The sequence below is a fragment of the Elgaria multicarinata genome, chromosome 7 (genome assembly GCF_023053635.1).
Source record: "Elgaria multicarinata webbii isolate HBS135686 ecotype San Diego chromosome 7, rElgMul1.1.pri, whole genome shotgun sequence".
NCBI classification, from domain to species: domain Eukaryota; kingdom Metazoa; phylum Chordata; class Lepidosauria; order Squamata; family Anguidae; genus Elgaria; species Elgaria multicarinata.
Window position 1 is genome coordinate 87,500,786 of NC_086177.1, and position 23,085 is coordinate 87,523,870.

The 23,085-nt window shown below is 41.5% G+C and overlaps 1 protein-coding gene across 1 annotated transcript in view; it reads right to left on the reverse strand.

Annotated features, from left to right (window-relative positions):
* RGS22 (regulator of G protein signaling 22) overlaps nt 1-23,085 on the reverse strand; it is an 81,636-nt gene that overhangs the window by 22,030 nt on the left and 36,521 nt on the right. The window contains exons 14-19 of the mRNA XM_063131319.1: nt 22,515-22,640; nt 20,776-20,877; nt 7,747-7,941; nt 4,772-4,864; nt 3,485-3,648; nt 675-837 (exon numbers count right to left, since the gene is read on the reverse strand). Of these exons, the coding sequence (XP_062987389.1) occupies nt 675-837; nt 3,485-3,648; nt 4,772-4,864; nt 7,747-7,941; nt 20,776-20,877; nt 22,515-22,640 (843 nt within the window). The remainder of the gene's footprint in view (nt 1-674; nt 838-3,484; nt 3,649-4,771; nt 4,865-7,746; nt 7,942-20,775; nt 20,878-22,514; nt 22,641-23,085) is intronic.

The window sequence follows — 23,085 nt, forward strand, 5'->3', positions numbered from 1 at the left end:
ACACAACCTCTAGGTGGCACTGTGGTATAATAGAATACTGCAAATACACAAGTGAAACAAGCAGCTTCTTTCACAATTAAATGCCGCATTTTCCCTGGTCTAAAAAAACTTGCTGAAAATGCTTGTTAGACTCAGAAGCAAAACTGGAGAGTCATGACATCATCTAAAGAACCCATAAACAACCACGATGAGTGCACAAGAAATGCCTCATGTAGAAAAGCCCCTAATCTGATTTCTAAGAGCGGCCAACAAAATGCCTATGGGAAGCCCACAAGTGGAACATAAAGGCAATTATAGCACCCTCCTGCCTGTGTTCGCCAGCAACATGTATACAGAGACATACTGCTTCTAATTCTGGGGTAATATACAGTCATCATGATGGATAGCCATTTAGCAGTATCATTAGATAGTGTGACGCTGATTGTGTGGGAAAGACCCCTGAAATCCATATCATTCACATGCTGTGTGGGACTGCATCATGGTGGGAAGCAGGAGGAAGCAGCTTTCATGCAGCTGCAGTTTTGTCCTGAGGGCATCACAGTTAAACGAAAATGTAGTACATATTTTGTATCAAGTGAATCACTTTCAAGTCATCATAAGTGGAATATGAACGGATATGTCCATCATCACCACCACCATCATTTGTAAAGGCTTTTAAAGCAGCCCACAGTTACCTGCTCTTGTTCCTCTTTTGTAGCTGGGCTGTCAGGTCCAAAGAAGTATTTCTTATTTAGATATTTATTTTTAATGTCCTTAGCTTTTTTCTCTCTTTGTTCTTTATTTTTGTGGAGCATCCTCCTGAACTGTTCAATGTCTATCCAGCACAGGAGGTCAGTGCTAAAAATAAGGCAAAGAGTATTTTTATATTACATATGTTCACTGGCAGCTTAAATGAATTATGACTTTAATCAAACTGAACAGCCATTATCACATGGGGGCTACAATTTTATGCACACTTACTAAGGTGTGTGCCTAGTGCGACATGCTTCTGAGTAAACATGCACAGAATTGTATTGGGAAGTCATTGAGTGCACCAAGCACTTTATCCCACACACCAAGTGATTCTTCCTCCACACTCACACAGCAGCCAGGAAGAAAGATTGTCAGTGGTGTGATGAAAGCAACAAAGAGTCCTGTGCACCTTAAAGACCAAAACATTTACGATGGCACAAATATCAGTGAAATAACGTCCACTTCATCTGATGCATGAAATATTGTCCTAAACTGGCAGGAATATATACACATGTCGTTGCATCCAATGTTAGTCCTATTTAGAGTAGACCCATTGAAATGAATGGGACTTAAGATAGATATGGGATACAACCCACGGTTGTAGGGTTAAAAAACAAATGGGAGACAACGAGGTGAGAGGGGAATGAAATGCAAAAGGATACAGACTGTAAGTAAAATCATTACAGTGGCCATTCACAAAGCAGTGTGGATGATAACACAATCATCCTGCCGTTCGTGACCCACGTGGAAAGCTATTTACCCATTAATGGCTCACCATGTGGAAACAGACACCATCCGGAGTGATTTAATATTGCCTCTTCAGCTGTAATGAGTGCACTGAAGCATTGATGCTCATCAGAAGTGGCAAAACGAGATGCCCACCTTCCATGATTTTATTTTATTTATTTATTTATTACATTTCTATACTGCCCAATAGCCGGAGCTGTCTCCGTCATGCATGCTGGAACTGTGGAAGGGGCCGTTCACGGCCGCAGGAGCAGCTTTTCTTCCAAAGGCTTCGCCATTGTCCTTTAGCTACCACCCCATTAGACAGTAAGCTTCTTGTGGTAGGGACCTCACTTTATTTTATGTTAGTCTGCAAACCAAGGGCAAGTTCCAGGGGTCGGGGGGGGGCTGCATTGCCCCCCCCCCCAGAACCCACTGGGGCCCACATCCTTCCCTGGTCGCCACCAAAATTGCTACTGCGGCCACAAAAGCTGCTGCCACAGTGGTGGTGGCCACCGCCCTGGCACTTTTGGAAAGAAATTATTATATTGTATTTTTAGGGTTTTAACCTTTGTAAACTGCCTAGAAGAGAGCTTTGTCTATTGAGAGGGGTATAGAAATATAATAAAATAAATTAAAAGAAAAGAAACACAGTGCACGGGGAGTATGGGCGTTCTTTACAAGCAGAATTGTGCTCGCTGGAGGCTTCCAGAAGTGTGATTCTACTTACAAAGAAGGCATGAGCTCCATATGTGCCTTGGTTCCCTCTAAAACTGCTGTGTTTTTTTCCTGCCATGGCAAATTCAGGGGTGGGGGGCAGGAGGCTAGCAAAAACAGCCATGGGGAGCACAGTCATCCACATGCCATCTGTTTCTTGTCACTTCCGTAATGCATCATGTACACTGATTGTGTTGTATTTTATCAACCAGGGGAGGGAAGGCTTCAGGTTTGTAGGATCTGCATTTTCAGTAGGTCTTCAAGGTCCAGTAATCAAAGCCAGATGCAAATTGGGGAGGGGCAGTGCATACAGCTATCTACTGCACCACATGAGCCATACAATGTATATACAAAGAGAAATCTACATCTGAATTATGAGAGATCAAGGTTTCCATAACTAAACCCCCATATGGCCAGCAGAGCAGCATGAAGACCTGGTCAAGGGTAATCAATTAATGCTCATATATTTTACTGGTGAGGAATACTGAGAGATAAACACCTATACTGTTGTTTTACACTTTGAATGATTTTAATTTTTGTGAACTGCCCAGAGAGCTCCGGCTATTGGGCGGTATAGAAATGTAATAAATAAAATAAATAAATAAAATATTACAAAGCCAGCCATGGCAGACACCCTTGCTGATCTACTGCCAATCCTCCAGAGATCTTCAATAGATCCTGATCTACCTTCTTCCCACCTCATGATACATGGTCTTGGCTGACCATGTTGAACAAGCACTGCAAGTGAAAGGGTGACTCTTGGATCATTTGACTCTTGGTAGCTGCAGTGGACAAACTGAGAGATGAATCCCAGAATCATCAGTCGGCGCAGGGGAAATTTGGATGGATAGAGTGCTGTAGCGGTATGAGCCAGCCTGCTGCACACCTGTTATATTTCCTGTCTCTATTTTGGTACTGGATAAATCAAGAAAGTACATCTGTAGATATGAATATCACAGGCCTCCTTTACTGATGTTGAATGAGAAAGGCTTAGTGAGCAGGCTAGGATGGAGGGAAGGGTGCTCCAGGTGTGCCCTGGAGCAGACAATGGGATCTGGACTGAAGCATATGTACCGTATGTATGTGGTGCACACACACACACTGTTCCTGAGACCCATTAGCCATATAGAATTTTAAGAAATAGTGGAGCACCTGGAGAGGGAAAGCAATGGCCCTTTTATCATATAACTCTAGTCTCTGACATAATTATTGTATGATGGGTTAAGATATCAATATCACAGGTTTTGTTCAAGGAGATGTGCATTTGTTCAAGGAGATGTACATGGACAGTGTAGCATATGAGAAATACCTTGCAGACTGCTGTTCAAGAAAGAATCGGAACTGTTCCAAATTCAGCCTGTTGCTTAACAAGTCATTAATGCTGTATGACATAGTTTCTTTGGAGAGGACTTGACTTGGGCGTTCTATCGAATCAGGATGCCATGGGACCTTGTCTTTTTCAACAGCCAAAACCTAATGAAAGAATTGTGCAAGGCAATCTCAATAATATCATAACCCTTTTTTCCTAATCCCAGTAGATTTCTCTGTCTTCCTACTTTCTAAGGATTGCTAGTATTTTTGGTTCTTCCATGAGATTGTATTTCAGGACCAAAGATTAAGGGGTAGCTACATGTATCAAGATAAGCGATAGGATGCATTTCACCAAGGATTGTCACACAATCCCCTGTCACTACAAGACGGTTTATGTAGGAGTAAAACACTGATGAAGACGGGGGGGGGGGAAATATATTGAAATCAATGTTTTCTAATGTCTGAAATGAGTACTGGGTTCCTTGGAGGAAAAAAGGCGGAATATAAATGCAATAATAAATAAAAAAGGACCACAAAATATATTTAGATGTATTCACCATCTTAAAAAGACAAGGGAAAAATGTCAGTCAGATCCATTACTTGCTTATACTGTCACTGTTTTGGATTGGCACCATAACATTGAATTGGTGGCATTTCTTCAGTCATGTCCATTTCCCTCTGAAGGTCACAGGCATCCCATCATTCCCTTGAACTCAAGACAAGGCAGGTCACAATAATATACATGTAACCGAGAAAACGTGGTATTCCAAACGCGGCATTCTAAATATGATGTTTGTAGGGCTGGTTTACCCATCATGCTAAAGAATGCTACAGAGTAGAGTTCAGACTAAAATGGGGCTTTGCTATAAAGTCTTTTTCAGAAAGCACCTCTCTATATGAAAAGCAGTTTTTTCCATGCTGTACCCTTCAGTGGGCTCCTATAACATGGCAAAACTGTGTGCTGCTTGACACCACATTTTTTCCATTTGTTCACAGACAACCATAAATCTCCCCCCACCCCACACATTTTTCTTTCTTTTTTGTGCAGTAAGCCACTTCCCATGAAATGCTTGGTACAACTTTTAAGCCGTGCTGCAGTTTGTTTGCATGAATCAGGCTGTCCTCAAAGGAGCGTTCCTTGAAAGCTGGTGATATTGAGCTGCAGTTTTTAAAATTCTCAAAAAAAAAAAAAAAGTTCCAATTGAGAAATACTGTACAAAGCGTTAACCTTCTGGTGCTAAGCAAAAATAAAGGGTTTGTTTTTGTTAATAGGTGCTCGTCTTACCTCACCCTTCTTGGAAATTCTCTCTTCATGCAAAGCCTGCAACTTTCTAAAGTACACTGAGTCCAGCTGTCGAGTTTCTTCCACCAGCTCCACCTAATAAAAATAATATCTTAGGTCATCCACACAGCACACATTATAGAAAGAAAGATGAAGGGGTAGGAGAGGCAGGCTGCCAGTGACAGTGGGTAGGAAAGAACCACGTTTGCCAACAACAAGACAGATGTTTAGAAGCCCTATCACTGGGTGCTGCATCCCTTGGAGCAGATGATTGAAGGAGGAGACCCGCTGAAACAGCTAAAGCAAACATTTCTTCTTAGGGCAGGATACGCTTCTCACTCAGGGGGTAAATCCACATTCGTAATAAAGGACAGCATGACAAAGTCCCTGAAGCTTTGTGCAAGCTCAAGGGCTGATACAATATTTGCAATCAGAAGGAACATCTACAAATGTAACATAAATTTATTGAGGATAATGGTTTAACTTCAAACATTTAACTTAAAAAGAAGGAATATTCAAAGGAGTTCTCCTGAAGACAGAAGTACTGAAAAGGACATTCCTCCTTTTAATAGCAAAGTCAGGTGTTGAGTGCCACTAAGAAACAAGAGGGAGACTTCCTTAAAGGAATTAAAAGTCCTAAGGGGGAAAAGCTCAAAACACAACACAACATGGGGCTTGTCTATACGGCTTCTTCACCCCAATGTAAATGCGCAGATTCATGTTTCAGGACACATGACGCAGCCGTCCATTCACCATAGCGCCGGGTTTTTAATGCGATAATGTACATATTTGCATTTGCGATTTACTGCAACTTTTGGATCAACGTCCGAGTTTGCACCGCATTAGAGTTATGTGTCCTTGGGGGAGGTTAAATTGCATTTTAACATGTGGGCGTAACTTTGAGGTCAGGACAAAGTGACTGGCCGATTTCCCACCTTCCCACCTATCACATCCTCTGGCTCCCTCATTCTATCCCGCCGCTTTCATGTTGTATATGAATCTGCGGAGGTCCACAGATGGAGCTTTTAAAATTAATACAAAAAGGGACGAATGGCAGCGAGAGGAAGGAGACGTGTTCAGTCCTCCACTCACATCCTCGTCTGCTGCCTCATTCCTTTCCTCACTTGGTTTTCCTCCTATAAGGGGAACGGGCAGATACAGCTTTTAAAATTAAAACAAAGAGGGGGGAACAGGCAGCGAGAGAGAGGAGATGTGTTCAGTCCCCTGCTCGCATCCTCTGCTGCCTCGTTCCTTTAAGCCCTCAGTTTTCCTCTTCTATGAATCTGTGAAGCTCCGCAGATAAAATTTATAGCTTCGCTCGTCTATATCCATAGCATCGTAGATGTGATTATGCGCATGTGCGCATTAATAACTGCACTACAAAAAAAATTCAGGAGCTAAATCGCTGTTGCTGCTGCAGTGTGATGCTCTAGATTCGAATCAACAAAAAAATCAGGTTTATAGTCAATGAGGAGCAATCCTGTTGTCATATAGACGGGGGCCAGGTCAATAGTCATAGAATTAGGAAAGAAAAATGGAATGGGGTGGGGAGTAGAATATCTTGCTTGGAGGTAATGGCTGGCTGGAGCCCTGAACAGGAGCATGACCTGACATTCAAGTTGCTATTGCTATATAATAAGGAAGTGGACCGTGGGGAATCTTGCCAGTCAAGCTGACTCGCACCTCCTCAAGCTGATGCATCAGTTGAGTCACATTCTCACATAACTTCTTCCTGAGGCTTGAAGACTGGTAGCAGCCATAACTATCATGATTAGGAACATGGCTTTCAAAGTATAATGTGGGTTTTCCTGCCCTTAAATTTTATTTATTTATTACATTTCTGTGTTCTCGGTGCTATGAAAAACCAGTGCTGGAGCATTCATCTGGTCTTGCTTACACACACACAAAATTAGAGAGGGCATGATGTTTCTCTTGAGCTCTTTCTCTTTTATGAAAGACTATTTCTACCACCGCACAACACACACCCTATAACCACGTACTACATGGGAACAGGAGATTATGTCACCAGCATTGGTTGGAATCTATAGCAAGAAGAATAGCCTTAAGGATAAAACCCAATTCTTAAATGTTTCCTTAAAAGCCTCATTAAACAAATGAACAGCTAGAATGCTTGAAAATACTGGAGCCTTCGAGTCACAGATTACAAACTACAATTTACAACCAATGAAGAAAAGACAGCGAAAAGCATACACAAATCCCTTCCTCTTCCTTGTGTTAATGAGAGTGATAGGTGGATCTTCTGCTCCAGGCAAAATCTTTTTCCTTGTCCAGGCAATTATGCGGGTCGGTTTTATGTTCCCCTGGTTATTCTCATTTTCATTATTATTTAAAGCAGCTCTGGGAAACTGCAATCCCGATCACATGGAACGGGAGAAAGGAAGAAGGAGGCAAATCTCTTTCTTTGCAGGACATTTTCTTGTCAAAATTACTTCTTCTGAGCTGCTTTTTGCTCTGGAGTTGGGGAAGAGACAAATAGCTGTAATACCCTCCTTGGTAGGGGCACTTTTGATCAGAAAATGCCCTGTAGGGAAAGAGATAACATCCCCTTTCTTCTTGTGAATATGTGATCCAGATTGCAACTGTCTTAACAGGTGCTTTGGCTTCAAAACAAAACACTTATTGGGGGAAACGTTCATGCAGCAGAAGCATCACATGTTGTTTAATTGACCCAGACTATTTATCCTCTTAAGTTCTAGCTGAAGGCCTCCCATTTCCCTTTCTGCTTCTACTTTCCTCCCCTTGCTCTATTCCATGGACAGGCAAATTGTGGCCCTCCAGATATTTTGGCCCACAACTCCCATCATCCTTCACCATGGCTAGAACTGCTGGAAGTTGTAGGACAAAACATCTGGAGGGCCACCAGTTGCCCACCTTTGCTCTACTCCTTACTCACCTTCTGCAAGGCAATGATTTTCACTTGCTGGGGAACATAAGCTCTTCTTATATTTTCAAATTACCTTCCCATAAGTATCTCTGTCTTGTTCCACCATCTTCATCCATGGTACCAAGAGAAGTGTGAGGATGTGTTCTTCTGCTGGGTCAAAAAGATCCTCAAATGGTGGATCAATTTGGTGGTGAATCACATTTTTTGTACTCTGTTGTAGCCCAATATCCATAGCAGCAGAAGGAGCAATGTAATTGGCATAAAGGAACTGTTTTAAGTGGGAAAGGAAGCAAACGGTTTTTGCAAGACATTTGGCTAAGAGGAAAAGATTAAATACATACTTGTAGTACCTTATTTGTATATTGTGCAATATTAACTCTAGCTTTCTGTTGTCATTCCGATGTTAATGATTCCAAAATACATTAATCAGGTTCATAGGACCACTGCAGCTCGTCACAAGCTATTTAAGCCACGAGGAGTCACAACACTCGCAAAGGCCATCCTTTATATTCAAACAGCAGCTGCAGTTTGTCATGTCATCCCAACTCATGAACTGTGGGTTATGTGAGGGTTAAAAAAAAAATACCTTGTAGAACTCATGGTTTGGACAACACAACAAGCTTGAATATTCAAAATGGCTGCCAGCATGCACCACAACACCCTGTGGCTTAAATAAGCCATGTTGGGCTGTTCACTCATATGAACCTGCCCGATATCTGTCCTAGCTTCTTGCCTTTCTTACTTACTCATCCTGTTTATTCAAAGTATCTACTTTCTTCCCCAACCAAGATAGAATGACGCATTCCTTAAGTTTAAGGCTAGTTAACACATGAACATCAACTACTTGACATGCATGTCTGGGTAAACCTCTACAGATTGTGCATTTTATTTATTACTGCAGACACAAAGGGCAGCATCCAACGGTCATTCCACAAACCCCAAATGTGCTAGCAGAGCTCCACCTAAACTTTGCATTACACAAGTCCAACACAGACACCTTTCTAAGTCATCCACCAGTAAGTTCATGTGTCTCAACACCCTGGCCCACTCTGTTTCTCTCTTAATGTTGTTTCTTCATTTCCCAGAAAGCTTTTCTTCCTCTTTCATCTTGAAATGCTGCAGCCTTGCAAATTTCCTCAGAAGTAAATCCCACTTAATTCAGTGGAACTTATTCCCAGGTAAACATATGTGGCCTTTCAAACTCCACCTACGTCTCCTGCAGTTGCAACACTATGCATTGATGTGTGGCACTTGAACACAGGTGATACTACTGTGTTCATTAATGTGTCTCCACAGAGCACAACTGTGTTTGAAAAATATACTGCAAAGCAGCAGGGCTAGCAACAAAGGTAGGCATGGTCTGACGCCTGTTGGGGCCTGGCCTCCACCCCTACAGGGGCCCACTGACAAAAGCCCCATTTGAGTTGCTCCTCCTCTTCACCATTACAACTTGTTTGCTCATCTGTGTGTCAGTCTGGCCCAGTGACAGTGATGGTGAGAAGGAGAAGCAGTAGATGCCACTGCCTTCTTGTTCACTGAGGGCCAGGATCTCTTCTCGATCATCCCAGAGTGCATGACACGGAATAACGGGCTCAAGTTACATGAAGCCAGATTCCGGTTGAACATCAGGAAAAACTTCCTGACTGTTAGAGCAGTACGACAATGGAACCAGTTACCTAGGGAGGTCGGGGGCTCTCCCACACTAGAGGCATTCAAGAGGCAGCTGGACAACCATCTGTCAGGTATGCTTTAGGGTGGATTCCTGCATTGAGCTTGATGGCCTTATAGGACCCTTCCAACTCTACTATAATTCTATGACTCTCTGCTGACTCTTTTCCTGTCAAGCAAGCGAGTGGTAGCAATAATGAGAAAGAGGATAAGGAGCAATAGCAGCCAGTGACAATGAAAGTGAGTAGGTGGACTCGGTAGGTAGGGGGGGTTGGACTCAATGGCCAACTCTATTAGTCTATGATTCTATGATCCAACGGTGCCCTACAGCTTGCAGCGAGCACCGCCAATTCCCAGTGCGCATGTGGTTGGCCGTGGTGGTGGTGGTGCGTGAACAGCCCCTACCACTGGTGGTAGCAATGTAGCGCTACTGGGTACAAGCCCTCAAACTACTGGAAATGCAAGTTTCTGAAAGGCATGGCCTGCCCCTTCTAGGAACGTGCCCCTGGAAGCGCTCGTCTGGACCTCCCTGTGTTTGGATGTTGGACTGCCTCTAGACTTTGCCTTTGGAACTGACTTTGGCTAAATCCCAGAAACTAGAATTCCAAGATATCCCCCATTATCTGTGCCAAAACTGAGACGAAGATGGCCTTTATGAAACACGCTATTTCAGCCCCAACACAGGAGTCTTGTGACCTTTAAGACTAATATTTATTTTAACAAAGGTAATGTTAATTCAATGTGCAAGAAAATGATAGTAAATTAAAACTATGCAGCGCTCAAAGAAAGCATATTAGACATAATACATCATATCTCCTCTTGTGCTCTTGCTGACTGCAAAATAAACTGTATACAGCTCTAATTAGACATATCTCAGAAACTTTATGGAAGACAGAGAGCTCCATCCGATGAGTGTTTTACTGCACGCTTGTTACTGGGCACTCACGGATTACTCACATGATGTCGTCTGCCTCTCGTGCGTCTTCCGCCCCTTCTGGCCGTTGCTGCTCTCTCCTACCAGACTGAATGGAGCTAATTACTTCCTGTTTTCAGGAAGCGACATCGAAGCGGTGACAAAGAAGTGACAGGAGCTGTGTGTTTGACCTAGATGTGATGGGGCTCTAAGAGCGTCATCACATGGGGGGAAATCTGTCGCTTTCCACCCCCGCGTTTGGCCCTCATTACTTCCTCTTCTGCCCAGAGGGGAAAGAGGAAGTAAAGAAAAACCACGTGGCCCATTCAGGGGCCATTTTAATCGCGCTGCTTTTCCTGCACACAGCAGGAGATCACGGCACATGCCATTAAAAAAAAAAGTTGGATTAAAATGGGTCTATTTTGTGATGGGAAAACGAGCAGAAGGAGCAGGAGGCGCACTGCAGGTGGACATTGTCTGAAGGACATGAGTACATCTGTAAGTGGGCAGTAGTGAGCGTGTGATAAAATGCTCACCTGATGAACCTGAAACACTACAGTTAATTCACATTACAATGTGATCCACACTTTTCACATGTAAAAAAGCTACGTTAGCAAAGAACAGAACAGACATTAAACAGTACAACGTCTATAAAACTAGGTTCTTTTTTAGAGGGGATTGGCCATTATATTCAGGCTGAGCTGGGCAGCTTCAAGGCTAAATTGATTGCCCCCCTATGACTCATAAAGCAACACATAAGAGCTGAGAAAAGGAAAGGGAGAAAGAAAGAAAGAAAGAAAGAAAGAAAGAAAGAAAGAAAGAAAGAAAGAAAGACTTTTTCCTTTCTGGAAATGTTCTCTCACCAGTATATGTGTGTTTTAGAGGCTCAGATATCGCCTCCTTGTTTTACTCACATGAAAAGTGGTGAGGGTTGCATGACTACTATTCACAGGGTAATTCTACACAGGCATTAATATGCATCGTATGGAACAATGAACATTAATATGCATTGTACATTAATGTTATATGATGCTTTGTTAAACTCACCGGAGGCCAGTGGCTCCAATGTCATGGGGCAATGAATCTGCCCCAGGCTTCAGCCAGAACCTGGACTGACTGAAACCTGAAGAGGATTCACCACCCCACTGACATCAGAGCCACCAGCCTCCAATGATCCTACTACAACTGCCATACATAACACTGCTTAAAAACTAAAATTTAATGTAATTTCCATTCTGATCCAGAGAAACTATTTGACTTAACTGAGAAATATCTCACTGACAAGTTGCCTTATACCGAGACAGACTATTGTCCACCTAGCTCAGTAATGTCTAATCTACACTGAATGAGTCTTTCAGGGCCAAAGTGGACATACGTTATTCCCCAAAATTATTCCCTTGCGTAGCTGGGTTTTCAAAAATTAAATAAACAGAAGGAGCAGAGGGCCCAAATTGATTAGGACTATGACATGGGGGAAGTTATTTTTTAAAAAATATTTTGCTCCAGCTACAGTCTTGATCCAAATCAGGGGGCAGTGGGGGGGGGGGGGTTTCCACACCTATTTGTAAAGGGAGAAAACCCTGATTGGCTCCACCATAATGGTAGTCATTTTAAACAACAACAACAACAGCAAAAAAAAAAAAACCCAACCACATAACAACTAAATATATGAATAATGTCACAGGTAGGCATGGTCAGGCACCTGCTGAGGGCCCGCACTACAGCAGAGGTCCATGGACAAGAGCCCACTGAACTTGCTCTTCCTCTTTGCCATTGCTGTAAGAAAGGGGCGATTGGTACTGGGAATGGCCTGTCTTTTAATGTGTTAATTTTACTATGGTTTTATTATGGTTCATAGGAACTGGGAGATAAATGGCCCAGCTGCATGGCATGGGGGAGTCGGGTGAAGCCCGGAATCGCCTGGGGCAAGTCGGCCGGCCTTGAGAGAAATTAACATCTCAGGCGGAGGTGTGAAAAGATCTTCGCCTGGAAAGCCAAAGGGAGGGGAGGAAGGAGTTGGGAAAAAGAAACTATAAAGCATACTTGAGTGGGGGGAGTTCGGTGCGGCTGGCTGACTCCAAAGTTGGGTGATGTATGAATTGTAACTTAGTTTCTGGCTTGCTTTCTCTGGGTTCTTATATATATGCATGTTTTAGTGATTTTAGTCTGCTATTCCCATGTAACCTACCCCTATCCTGAAATAAAGGTCTTAAACCTCCAAATTTGTGAGCTGTGTGTGTCCGTTCTGGGGATCTGTGCTAAATCCAGTCTAAGGGCCAGCTTGCGCTGGAGCGTGCTTCCTTTACAATTGCAACCTGCTTGTTCCCCTGTCTCTCACTGTGGCTGAGACAACAGAGGCGGTGAGAAGGAGGAGCAGCAGATGCCACTGCTGGCTTGCTCATTGGATCTCTCTGCCTGTCAAGCAAGCAAGTCGTAGCAATGATGAGAAAGAGGGGGAGGAGCAATAGCAGTGGGTGATAATAGCAGCGTGGAAGTAGAGTGACTGAGGAGCCCATTGAGGATCCTTCTCCCAAGGGCCCTCAAAAACATAGAGTTGCCACTGATGGAGATCTTCCCAAACTTACTTAGAGATGCCAGAGATTAAACCTGGAGCTTTGCATGAAAGGCATGTTCTTTAACATTGAGGTACATAGCCTTTCTACACAAGGATTTTATTGTGTGTTTGTCATTGCTAACTCACAGTAATTTGTGGGTCCTTTACACAACGTCATCCTCCTCCAGGGCTTCTTTTGTGAGCATTATAGCATTTTTCCCTAATGGGGAAACTGTTATTTTTTCTGAATGGCCCCTGTAACACCATAGAAATTTTGTGTAATTGCACAATTCCACTATATCACAACATCACCTAGTGCTTGCAAAATAGAACAGAAAGAAAGTGAGAGAAAGAAAACCCTCAGGGAAAAAAAACTGTGTGTAAAGGAGGCACTCTTAATCCCACAAAGAATCTGAAAGCAGAAGCCTCAGTAAAGGTATAGATTAAAAGCTTCATTTAGAAAAGCCCACAGTCCTTCTCCTAGTGATGCCTATTCATTGCCTAGTAACACTTTCCCTGCTGGTGGAGCCCACACATTTCATACATCTGCACTGGAGTACTGAAGCAGCTGAATTTTTAAATACCTATTTTGATCTGGAAAAGGTTTTGGAAATAACTTTGCTCTATGCATTCAATTCATTCTTATTGATAGTCACAGTGCAAACATACTAAAACAGAAAACAATAAAATACATAAAACCCAATACAAATAACAACAAAGTCAGCAGGGGGTGGTGTCAATCAATAACCAGGATATAGCAGGAGCACATCAGTTAAATGTCTTGGTGGACAGAAAAGTCTTAACCTGATACTTAAATGACAATAATATGTGTACTGCACAATTTGGGCAGGGGGAAGGGCCTTCTAAATAGTGGTGCCATTCGTAAAAAGGCTCTCTCTTCAATTGTCGCCCACCTCACCCTGACAGCAGGGACAGTCAGAGAAACTGATCTTAATGGTCAGGCTGGCTCATATTTAGGTGCAATGGCTCCAAACTGACAGAAACCCCGAGAATCTCAGCTGGTGTGTGTGTCTTTGTGTGGGTGAGAAGGAAGATCAGTGACTAGATGAACCTTAGATCTGATCCACCAGGAATCCACTTGTGTTCTTACTCACCATGTATAAAAATGCTTCTGTCATACAACTTTCAATTTCAACTCACTGAGAAAGAAAATCCTGCACTGTAACAATATAAGAGCAGTGCTAGATCAGAGCAAAGCCATATCTAAGTCCAGCATTCTGTTTTCACAGTGGTCAGCCAGCCAGATGCCTACGGGAAGCCCTCAAGCAGGCATGAGCATAGCAACACCCTCCTGCTCAAGTTCCCCAGCAACTGGTAGAGAAGCATATCACCTCTACCATTGGTGGAAATAATATATAGCCATCATGACTAGTAGCCATTGAAAGCATTATCCTCCATGAATTTGTCTAATCCCCTTTTAAAGCTGTCCAAGTTCTTAGCCATCACTGCACCTGTGGCAGTGAAGTCCATAGTTTAACGATGTGCTCTATGAAGAAGTAGTTCCTTCTTTCTAACCTGAATCTTCCACATTTCAGCTTCATTGGATGGCCTCAGGTTCTACTATTACAAGAGAGGGAGAAAAAACTCTCCCTTTCCATTTTCTCCACACCATGCACAATTTTATACACCTCTATCTTGCTCCCTACCTTTATGTATCCTTTTTCTAGGCTAAAAAGCCCAAGACACTGTAACCTTTCCTTATAGGAGAGTTTCTCCAGCCCTCTGGTTGTTTTGGCTGCCTCCTGCTCAATTCTCTATCCATTTAAGTTTTAGTACATGATGGCAACCAATTTCAATGTTATTTTTTCTCAGTGTTGAAGACTCTTTGTTACTTTGTACATTGTACACCATGTACATTGATGGTGCTATATAAATAAATAAATAAATAAATAATAATAATAATAATAATAATAATAATAATAATAATTTCTCATTCCATTTGTGCTTTCTAAATTCTTGCTAGAGGCATAAGAACTTCCAAATGCCCGTCGGATTGCACAGGGCTCCAAACAATTAAAGTACGATACTGCCCATTACATGGGGGAAAAAATGTTTTAACTGGGTGTTTATAAATGCCTGGAAAGTTCAGACAAAAGTCACAGTACATACAATAGCGTATCAGACTTCATTTATTCGGTGATTTATTTTTTACTTCAGTAAACGAAGAATGCATTTTCCTATATTGCAGCTATATATTTTTCTATAATATTAAATGTATTAAAGTTGGAGATGGGTCTAAAGCAAATTCCAGATGTGGACTCTGCTCACAGTTTGCATCTTTATATAATTTATAAAGGCAAAATCTGGAGACAGTAAATCCAGTTGCCCTACCCGCAAAATTAGGTCAGCATTCAGATATTAAAATCTTGAACCAGAACAGCAAATACGGATTGTCTTGGCTTGGTAAAGACAGAACTTGTCCTCAAGTCTATATTTTTAATCTACAAAGTATAATAGTCCAACCAAATTATGCATTAAATCTCTGAGTTACATTGGAAAGTTGAATACATGTTTTGTCACATCATGTGAGAAAGTTAGGATCTATACACACACGCACACACAGACCCACTTCAGGTTGTCAATATTGTTGTTAAGCAATTGAACTTCCACATATAGAATGGTGGTAGTTATTTATCTAAGATGACTCTGGTATAGCAACAGTTTATGTCCCATAGCCTTACATTTTTCTACCTCTAAATAGCATTCCCCCCCTCCCCCCGAATGCATTTCCACATGTGTTTGTCATTTTCGTTTTCCAATTCATTTTGTACTTTATTCTTTTAGGAATATAGCCGCATACATTCCTTTCACTATATAAAGAAGTGGAATGTCTTGTCATTTCTTTAGTGTATCATAAAGCTTGGATAGAAATAACTGAAGGAACGAGGTGCATAATAATAATAATAATAATAATAATAATAATAATAATAATAATAATAAAAAATTTATTTTCAGTGGATTAATAAGCAAACACAAAAAGGATATGAAAAATTGGGGGCACCTGGAAGCCATCATTTCCCCTTCTTTCAGGGAACCCAAAATGGCTTACATAGTCCTCCTCCTCTTCATTTCATCCTCACAACCCTGTTTGGTAGGTTAGTCAACAAATGGCTCAAAGTTACCCAGTGAGCTTCATGGTTGAGTGGAGACTAGAACCCAGATCACCTGAATTCCAGTGCAAAACTCTAACCACTACCCCACTCTCTCCCTTGTGCAGCACCTATCCTATATAACAGTAAACATGCTCCAAGTGTCAACCAGCTGCCTATGGGAAAACCCACAAGCAGGGCATGAGTGGAACAGCACCCTCCTGCCCATGTTCCCCAGCAACTGGTGTACATAAGCATACTGCCTCTGATACTGGAGGTAGCATATATCATCAGGACTAGTAGCCATCAATAGCCTTCTCCTCCATCAATAGCCTTCTCCTCCTTCTTCTCATCCCCTTTTAAAGCCATCCAAATTGGTGGCCATCACTATATCTTGTGGAAGTGAATTCCATAGTTTAATTATGAGCTTTGTGAAGAAGTACTTCCTTTTATTTGTCCTGAACCTCCCACCAAACAGCTTTATTGGATGACCCCAGGTTCTAGTATTATGAGAGAAGGGGGAAATGTCTTCTTCCTATCCACATTCTCCACATCATGCATAGTTTTGTACACCTCTATCATGTTTCCCCTTACTCACCAATCTCAGCTATTGTAACCTTCCCTTATAGGGGAGTTGCTCTAGCCCTTTGATCATTTTCATTGCCCTTTTCTGCACTTTTTCCAACTCTACAATACCGTTTTTTTTAGGTGTGGTGACCAGAGGTCTACACAGTATTCCAAGTGTGGCTGCACCACAGATTTGTATAAGGGCAGTATGATATTGGCAGTTCTATTCTCAGTTCCTTTCCTAATTATGCCTAACATGGAATTTGCCTTTTTCACAGCAGCCGCACACTGGGTTGGCATTTTCATTGAACTGTCCACCACAACACCCCAAGATATCTTTCCTGGTCACTGCTAGTTCAGACCCCATCAGCTTATACTTGGTTGGGATTTTTTGACCCAACTTGCATCACTTTACATTAAGATAGAGTTCTTGGCAAATTTCAGGTCTGATTCGCTCGTTACTTTTTGGTGCTTGTTTTTAGACCAGGTGATTTTCCTTGCGAGTTTCACAAGAGGAAGATTCAGACGTTCCCCCATTTATTGAAAAAAATGTATGGGGACAGTTACACGGCTGCACATGCTAATCCAGACCCCAATACTGATATGTTCAGTGGCCTCCTGCTATCTTGCATGTTCAGCCAGTGTGTGAAAGGCTCTGTACATGAACTGATGTAATATGTGAGTAAAGCTCCTCCACAAGAGGGAACATTACTGGCCCAATTAGGATCCCCCTCCATGTGGAAGAACTCGACATCCCTGGGATACCTGAGCCCACTATTCCACTGAGAAACATATAAACTGGGCTGTGTATACTCTCTACTAGATACTAGAGATGTCAGAGAAATTTGCAATGGATTCAAATGAGATTTGATTTCTGTGACTCCAACCCATGAACTCCACAGTGGACTGGCTTTCTCTGAGTCACACAGATTCCATGGACTTGCGGTCCAGTTTTTTACTTCCATGAGTTGTAACAAAATATGAAAAAAATTAAAAAGACCAACTGAAAATGTGCATCCCCCCAGTTAATGCATGAAAATGTGCATTTTGGGGAGATTCACGCATTTTCAGAAATCCACTTTTACACAAGTGGACATTTGCAGAAGTTCACACTTTCCAACACGAACACACATTTGAGAAATTGAGAAAAATCTGCCTCCATCAAAGAGCAAACAACAGAACAAAAGACCTGGACAATCTGCAAAACACAGATGGAATGGATTTAACAAAATCCATACATCCCTACTAGATCCATATCAACTCCGCACCAAGGTAGCCCAAATTCAATGCCAAGATAAATAGAAATCTGTAGCCTTTTACATCTTATATCATTTATATCTTATCTCAAACTGATTTGCATGCATTTGCTTTTTTTATTCTGCTTTAGTTATGCATGGGGATGGCTCCTCACAGCACTAAACTTGCATTCCCGACCATTGAACATCCTACACATTTCCACTTCTGGCTCTTGAAATGTCACTTGTTATTTCCCCTCATTTTTCATGCTTATCTTTTCAAAGTTAAGAGGAAGAAACTCACTCAAACAGTGGCAATTTTCAGATTGCTAATTTCTGCCTCTAATACCATTTCTAGGGTGATGAGAACACTGTAGAACACCGAAAGCACAATAATAAATGGTTAAAAATAGTAACACAGAGACAAGAATATACTGTTCTGATCTCATCTGTTCATGGCCATAATCAAAATAAGCGGGGGTAACAGTAAAGGCAGAGTTTAGAAATACACAGTGACCATAAGCTGCTTTTTTTCTTGATTGGGTACAGCTTGAATCTCATCTGTGTCCTAATGAATTTTAAAACAAAATTAAAAAATCATGCGGCCATAAAAAGCAAACCAAATGTAGTTGCACATGTGTTGATTAGTTATGTTACATTTGAGCTGTTAGTTATGCTAATGGAACAGTTTCACATATTGCATTTTGACGTACTTGCTTTTAATGCTTGTGCGGATATAGCTTTTTTGCAATTTCCTAGTTACACTCATTGTGTAATGTTTTGCTGTCACCACCAGGCCCAGCTTGGAAATAAGATTAAGGAGGGGAAAAAGTCTAACCGTGCAATGCTACACAGACCTACTCAGAAATAAGTCCCATTGAGTTCAACGGGTCTTACTCAGGGCCGGCCCTTCCATTATGCAGTCTCGTGTGGCTGCATCAGGCAGCACAGCGATCGGAGTGGCGAATTGCATCACTCCCCTCCCCCAGTGGCCTCCTCCTCCAGTGGGTGCTCTTGAGAGCCTTGTCAGCTGCTCTCCTGCCCTGGCATTTGGAGCAGCTGCCTGCCCTCATGGTGCAAGACTGCAGCTGGTCTCACAAGATTCCAGCCAGGGTGTGTGCCAGGAGGAATGACAGTAGGTGGGTGGCAGTGGCAGCTTCTTCCCTTGAGTGGCAAGATATGTTGGGATGGGCCGGGACTTACTCCCAGGTAAATGGGTACAGGATTGGAGACTAAGAGAAATGTTGCAGCCCCTATATTATACCAGTCACCCCACCACTCCTGCATGTCACATATTGACAAGGGCCCCCACTGAGTTTAATGACACCAGTCCCAAGTAAGCAAGTCGTATCTTTCCAGAATGTGCTTCAGCTGCCTGAGCTTTAACCAATACTGAAATTGTACCCCAAAAATGTTTTGCACTATTTTTGACAGATCTGGCTTATAAAGCTGTTTTGAATGATTTGACTATACCTAGTCAAATGGGTATAGGATTATAGCAGCCTTGCCCAAGTTTGTGGCCTCCAGATGTATTGGACTTCAACTCCCACCATACCCAGCCAGTAAACCCCCACTGACTGTGAATGATGGAACTTGTAGTCCAACACTTCTGAAGGGGAAGTCTGGATAATAGCCGAAGACCTCAAGCTACATTTTCTTTGCATTATTAGTGGAGGAGCAGGAACAGAAACAATCTTGCACCTAAAATGATGCTTCTGTGGCAACTAAATTATTCAATTTCCTTTAATGTTAGGCCACTTGAGCCTCGATCTACAGTGTTGGATCTAGGAGTATTCCAGAATTTCGATCTGTTGGTACTAGTCCTGCTCTCTGGACCAACAGAGAACAATTCTACTCCATTTTCTATGTGATAACCCGTTGTATATTTGAAGACTGCTAACATGTTTCCCCTTAATCTTCTCTTCTTCAGGCTAATTCTTTCAACTGTTCCTCAAAGGGTTTGATTTCCAGACCCCTCAACATCTGGATCACTCTCCTCTGGTCATGCTTATCTAACATTGAAATTATGTATTTTCTGCCCTTGCACACTGAACAGCAGTGACTTCCAGTTACTTAACATAATTTGTTACCTTATCAGTTGCTTGCTTGATCAGTAAAAGCCAATTTTCACCATTTTAATGTGAGCTGCCCTAAATGTACTGTTTGTTTATTTTTATTTATCCATGTAAAATATTTTTATACTACGGATCATGTATACCATATCCAGATGGTGTGCAATAAAAATATAAATATACATTATAGCTTCTCTTCAAGGTAGAGCATTGCAGGACATAAACGTCCACTATATCCAGTAGACAAAACTCATGATATCAGTATTTTCTGTGCATTCAGGCACCTCAATGATGCACAGATTGCTACAGTAAGAACACCCCTCTTGATAATCATTTTTAACGTTCACCCTCATAAATAATATACTGTTATGGCAGGCAACCTGGTATCCTCCAGATGTTTTGGACTACAACTCCCATAAAAAGGACAGAAGAAATGGTGGGAAAACAAATGGAACACAATGTCATCAGGATGGCACATAAAATTCTGTAAATGAGCAGGGTAACTGCATGATAAAAGCCTAATCTGGAAGCACCCTCTCTTCATTTAAATCTTGACCCCATTGAACCCCAATTGTTCAAGTTTGTGAGAAAGACCAGTCTCAAATAAAATGCAATGAATGCAAGCAAGTTACAACCACACATATTATATTTATTTCAGTTTGGGCTAAGGACAAACTTTTAAGATCTAAAGACCTGTTACTCATTCAACGCTTTGATTATAAATTGATGTAAAAAAATCATTATAAGACAGTACTATTTCCAAATGACAAGCAACACAAGCAAGAGAGCAACTGCACATAGTTGATTCAAAAAGAATAAAATACGTGACACAAAACCGAGTGAAAATCATGCCTGACTTTCGTTCAGATCATCTTTCTTACTCCATGGTAACCATTTAAAGTGTAACCATTTGTTCACTGTGACCCCAGAATAATTTTCCTTGGGGTAAAAGGGACTTGGAAGAAGTCTTATATATGACTTACTTGAGCTTGCTTGCATAGTTTGAAAGGATGGAGGGTTTCTTGATAGAAAAGTTGATGATAATCCTGCAGGTCAAACCAGAAATACACACTGTTCTTCCACATCTACAGATTAAGGGGAGGGGTAAAAAAGTTATTGCTACTCATTTTCTGCATCTTTTAAAAAAATGTTTAGCTGTGTAACGTTAGTAACTGCTCAGCTCCTTAGAGTCACCATAAATCACACTTAATTTAGAATAATGTGTTCTATAATGGCAGAAGGATAGCACATGTAAAGGCATGCCACTGTAATACATGTTGCATCTTTTATTGTATAGTTTGCTTATAATTGGCTATTAAAAATGTTAATGTTATAGTTAACATTCAAGGATTAGCCACATTTGGATAGAATTAAGCCAGGGGTTCATAATGCACATCAAAATTTATGCTGTGCAGGGATAGCATTTTTCAGCAATCACTGAGGTCATTAAATGTTTTTATCCTGACTATCGTTACATTTTTATTATACGCCTTTCAACCATCCTTCGCTACAGCTTGGTGCAGTTGCCCAAAGCTAAGTATTTCCAGAGGGACAAAAGTGCTTCACAAACCCCATTACCTCAGAGGCTCTCCTTTTAAAACAACATCGAAGGATTTTATTCTGAAATGTTATAAAACAGGCATCATTGCCTTAAGTTTAGGCACTTGTGTTTCAATGTTTTGGCCAGCCGGAGCTGAAGCAAATGTAAATTTTGACCACTAAGACTAGAAATTGTGAAATTATGAAGAAATTATTTTAGTAATTCTGTAGTTCTTGCAGCCATTAATCTATTGATTTCATTGAATTACAAGTTCATAGTTAAATACTTAATGTTTGCTTAATTCACCCTGAATAGGACTTTCCATAGATTGTGACTGCTAACTGGGTAATAAATCCATCCAACTGACTACAGTGGGAGATGATTCCAAGCAAGAATGTTAAGGATTAAAGCCTTACATGGCAACACATTTACCTGTAAGTAAGTTTTACTAAATTTAGCAGAGCCTATTCCTAGGTGAATGCTTAGAACTGTAGTTGTAGGATGTAATTCTAAACACTTACTTGGAAGTAAGATCAGTTGAAATCAGTGGGGCACACTTCCAAGTAGTGCATTTAGAATTGATGCGCCAGTAGGGTGGCCATGGGCCCTATAGAGGACAATCCTCTACGGAAACAATCCTCTATTTGAAGACATCCTCTCTTTCAATGGTTGCCCAGTCCAAAGCCATTTAAAAAATAAAAAACCTAAGAAGGAAGAGCAGAAGCCTTGGAGCTGCCCATCAATAATTAGCATTTGCACAACAGTCAGGACCACTCATCAGCCTTCTCCACTATGCTGAGTTGAACTGAAATGTGCATAGTTCACAAAATGTCCTATTGAATAGAAATGTGCATAGTTAACAAACCACACTGAGGAAACCATGCCAGATTTGGATGTCATGACAAGTCACTCTGAAAAAGTAAAGTTTTAAAACTGCTCTTCCTTCTTATATTTTTATCTTTAAAATGGGTTTGGACTGGGGAACCATTGAAAGAGAGGATACCTTCAAATAGAGGATTGTTTCTGTAGAGGATTGCCCTCTATGGGGCTCATGGCCACCCTCTCAGTCTAAGCTGCTTCACAGCGCAGCAGGGAGGCTAAAACACTCTCCAATCTCCAAGGAGGAAAGGGCAGGAGAACCAATGGAATCCATAAATCTCACTGGTAAGAAAATCCTCTTACCTCATTTCCTGACATCTCGCAGAACTGAGTGAAGATGTACCCTGCTCTGTTCTCTGTGTTAAGGGACTGCAGCATTCTTTCCATCTTGGAACTGCCTAGTTCAGAAATGTCTGGGGACATTTTACCCTGCATAACAAAAAGCACAGCTCAGCAAGTCACGTAGTTTCCTTTTGTCTTGGATTTAAAAGGCTTTGCTTCTCTCCAAGAAAAAGTTGTAGAAGGGCAGTGAGATAAACCAGATGAGTTATTACTCGTTTCTTAATATGAGCTTCTTAGATACGTTGTTTTATTTCTCATGTTGTATACTGTTACACTTGCCTGTCTCATACCTCCCCTCCCTCTACTTTCTCCTGCTATCACACTTCATGGAAGTCTCCCCTTTTCCTGCTTATGCTGTGAAGCACCATGTAAAATGATGGTACTTTATACATAAATACTAATAATGCAATGTATACAGCAAACACAACTTTTTTTATTGCCTTGTAATAGGTCTGAGGAGCCCTTGGAGGCATCTAGTATCCCTTAATTTACAACAGGTGTGGGCAATACGTGCTCCCTGGCCTTTAGTGCA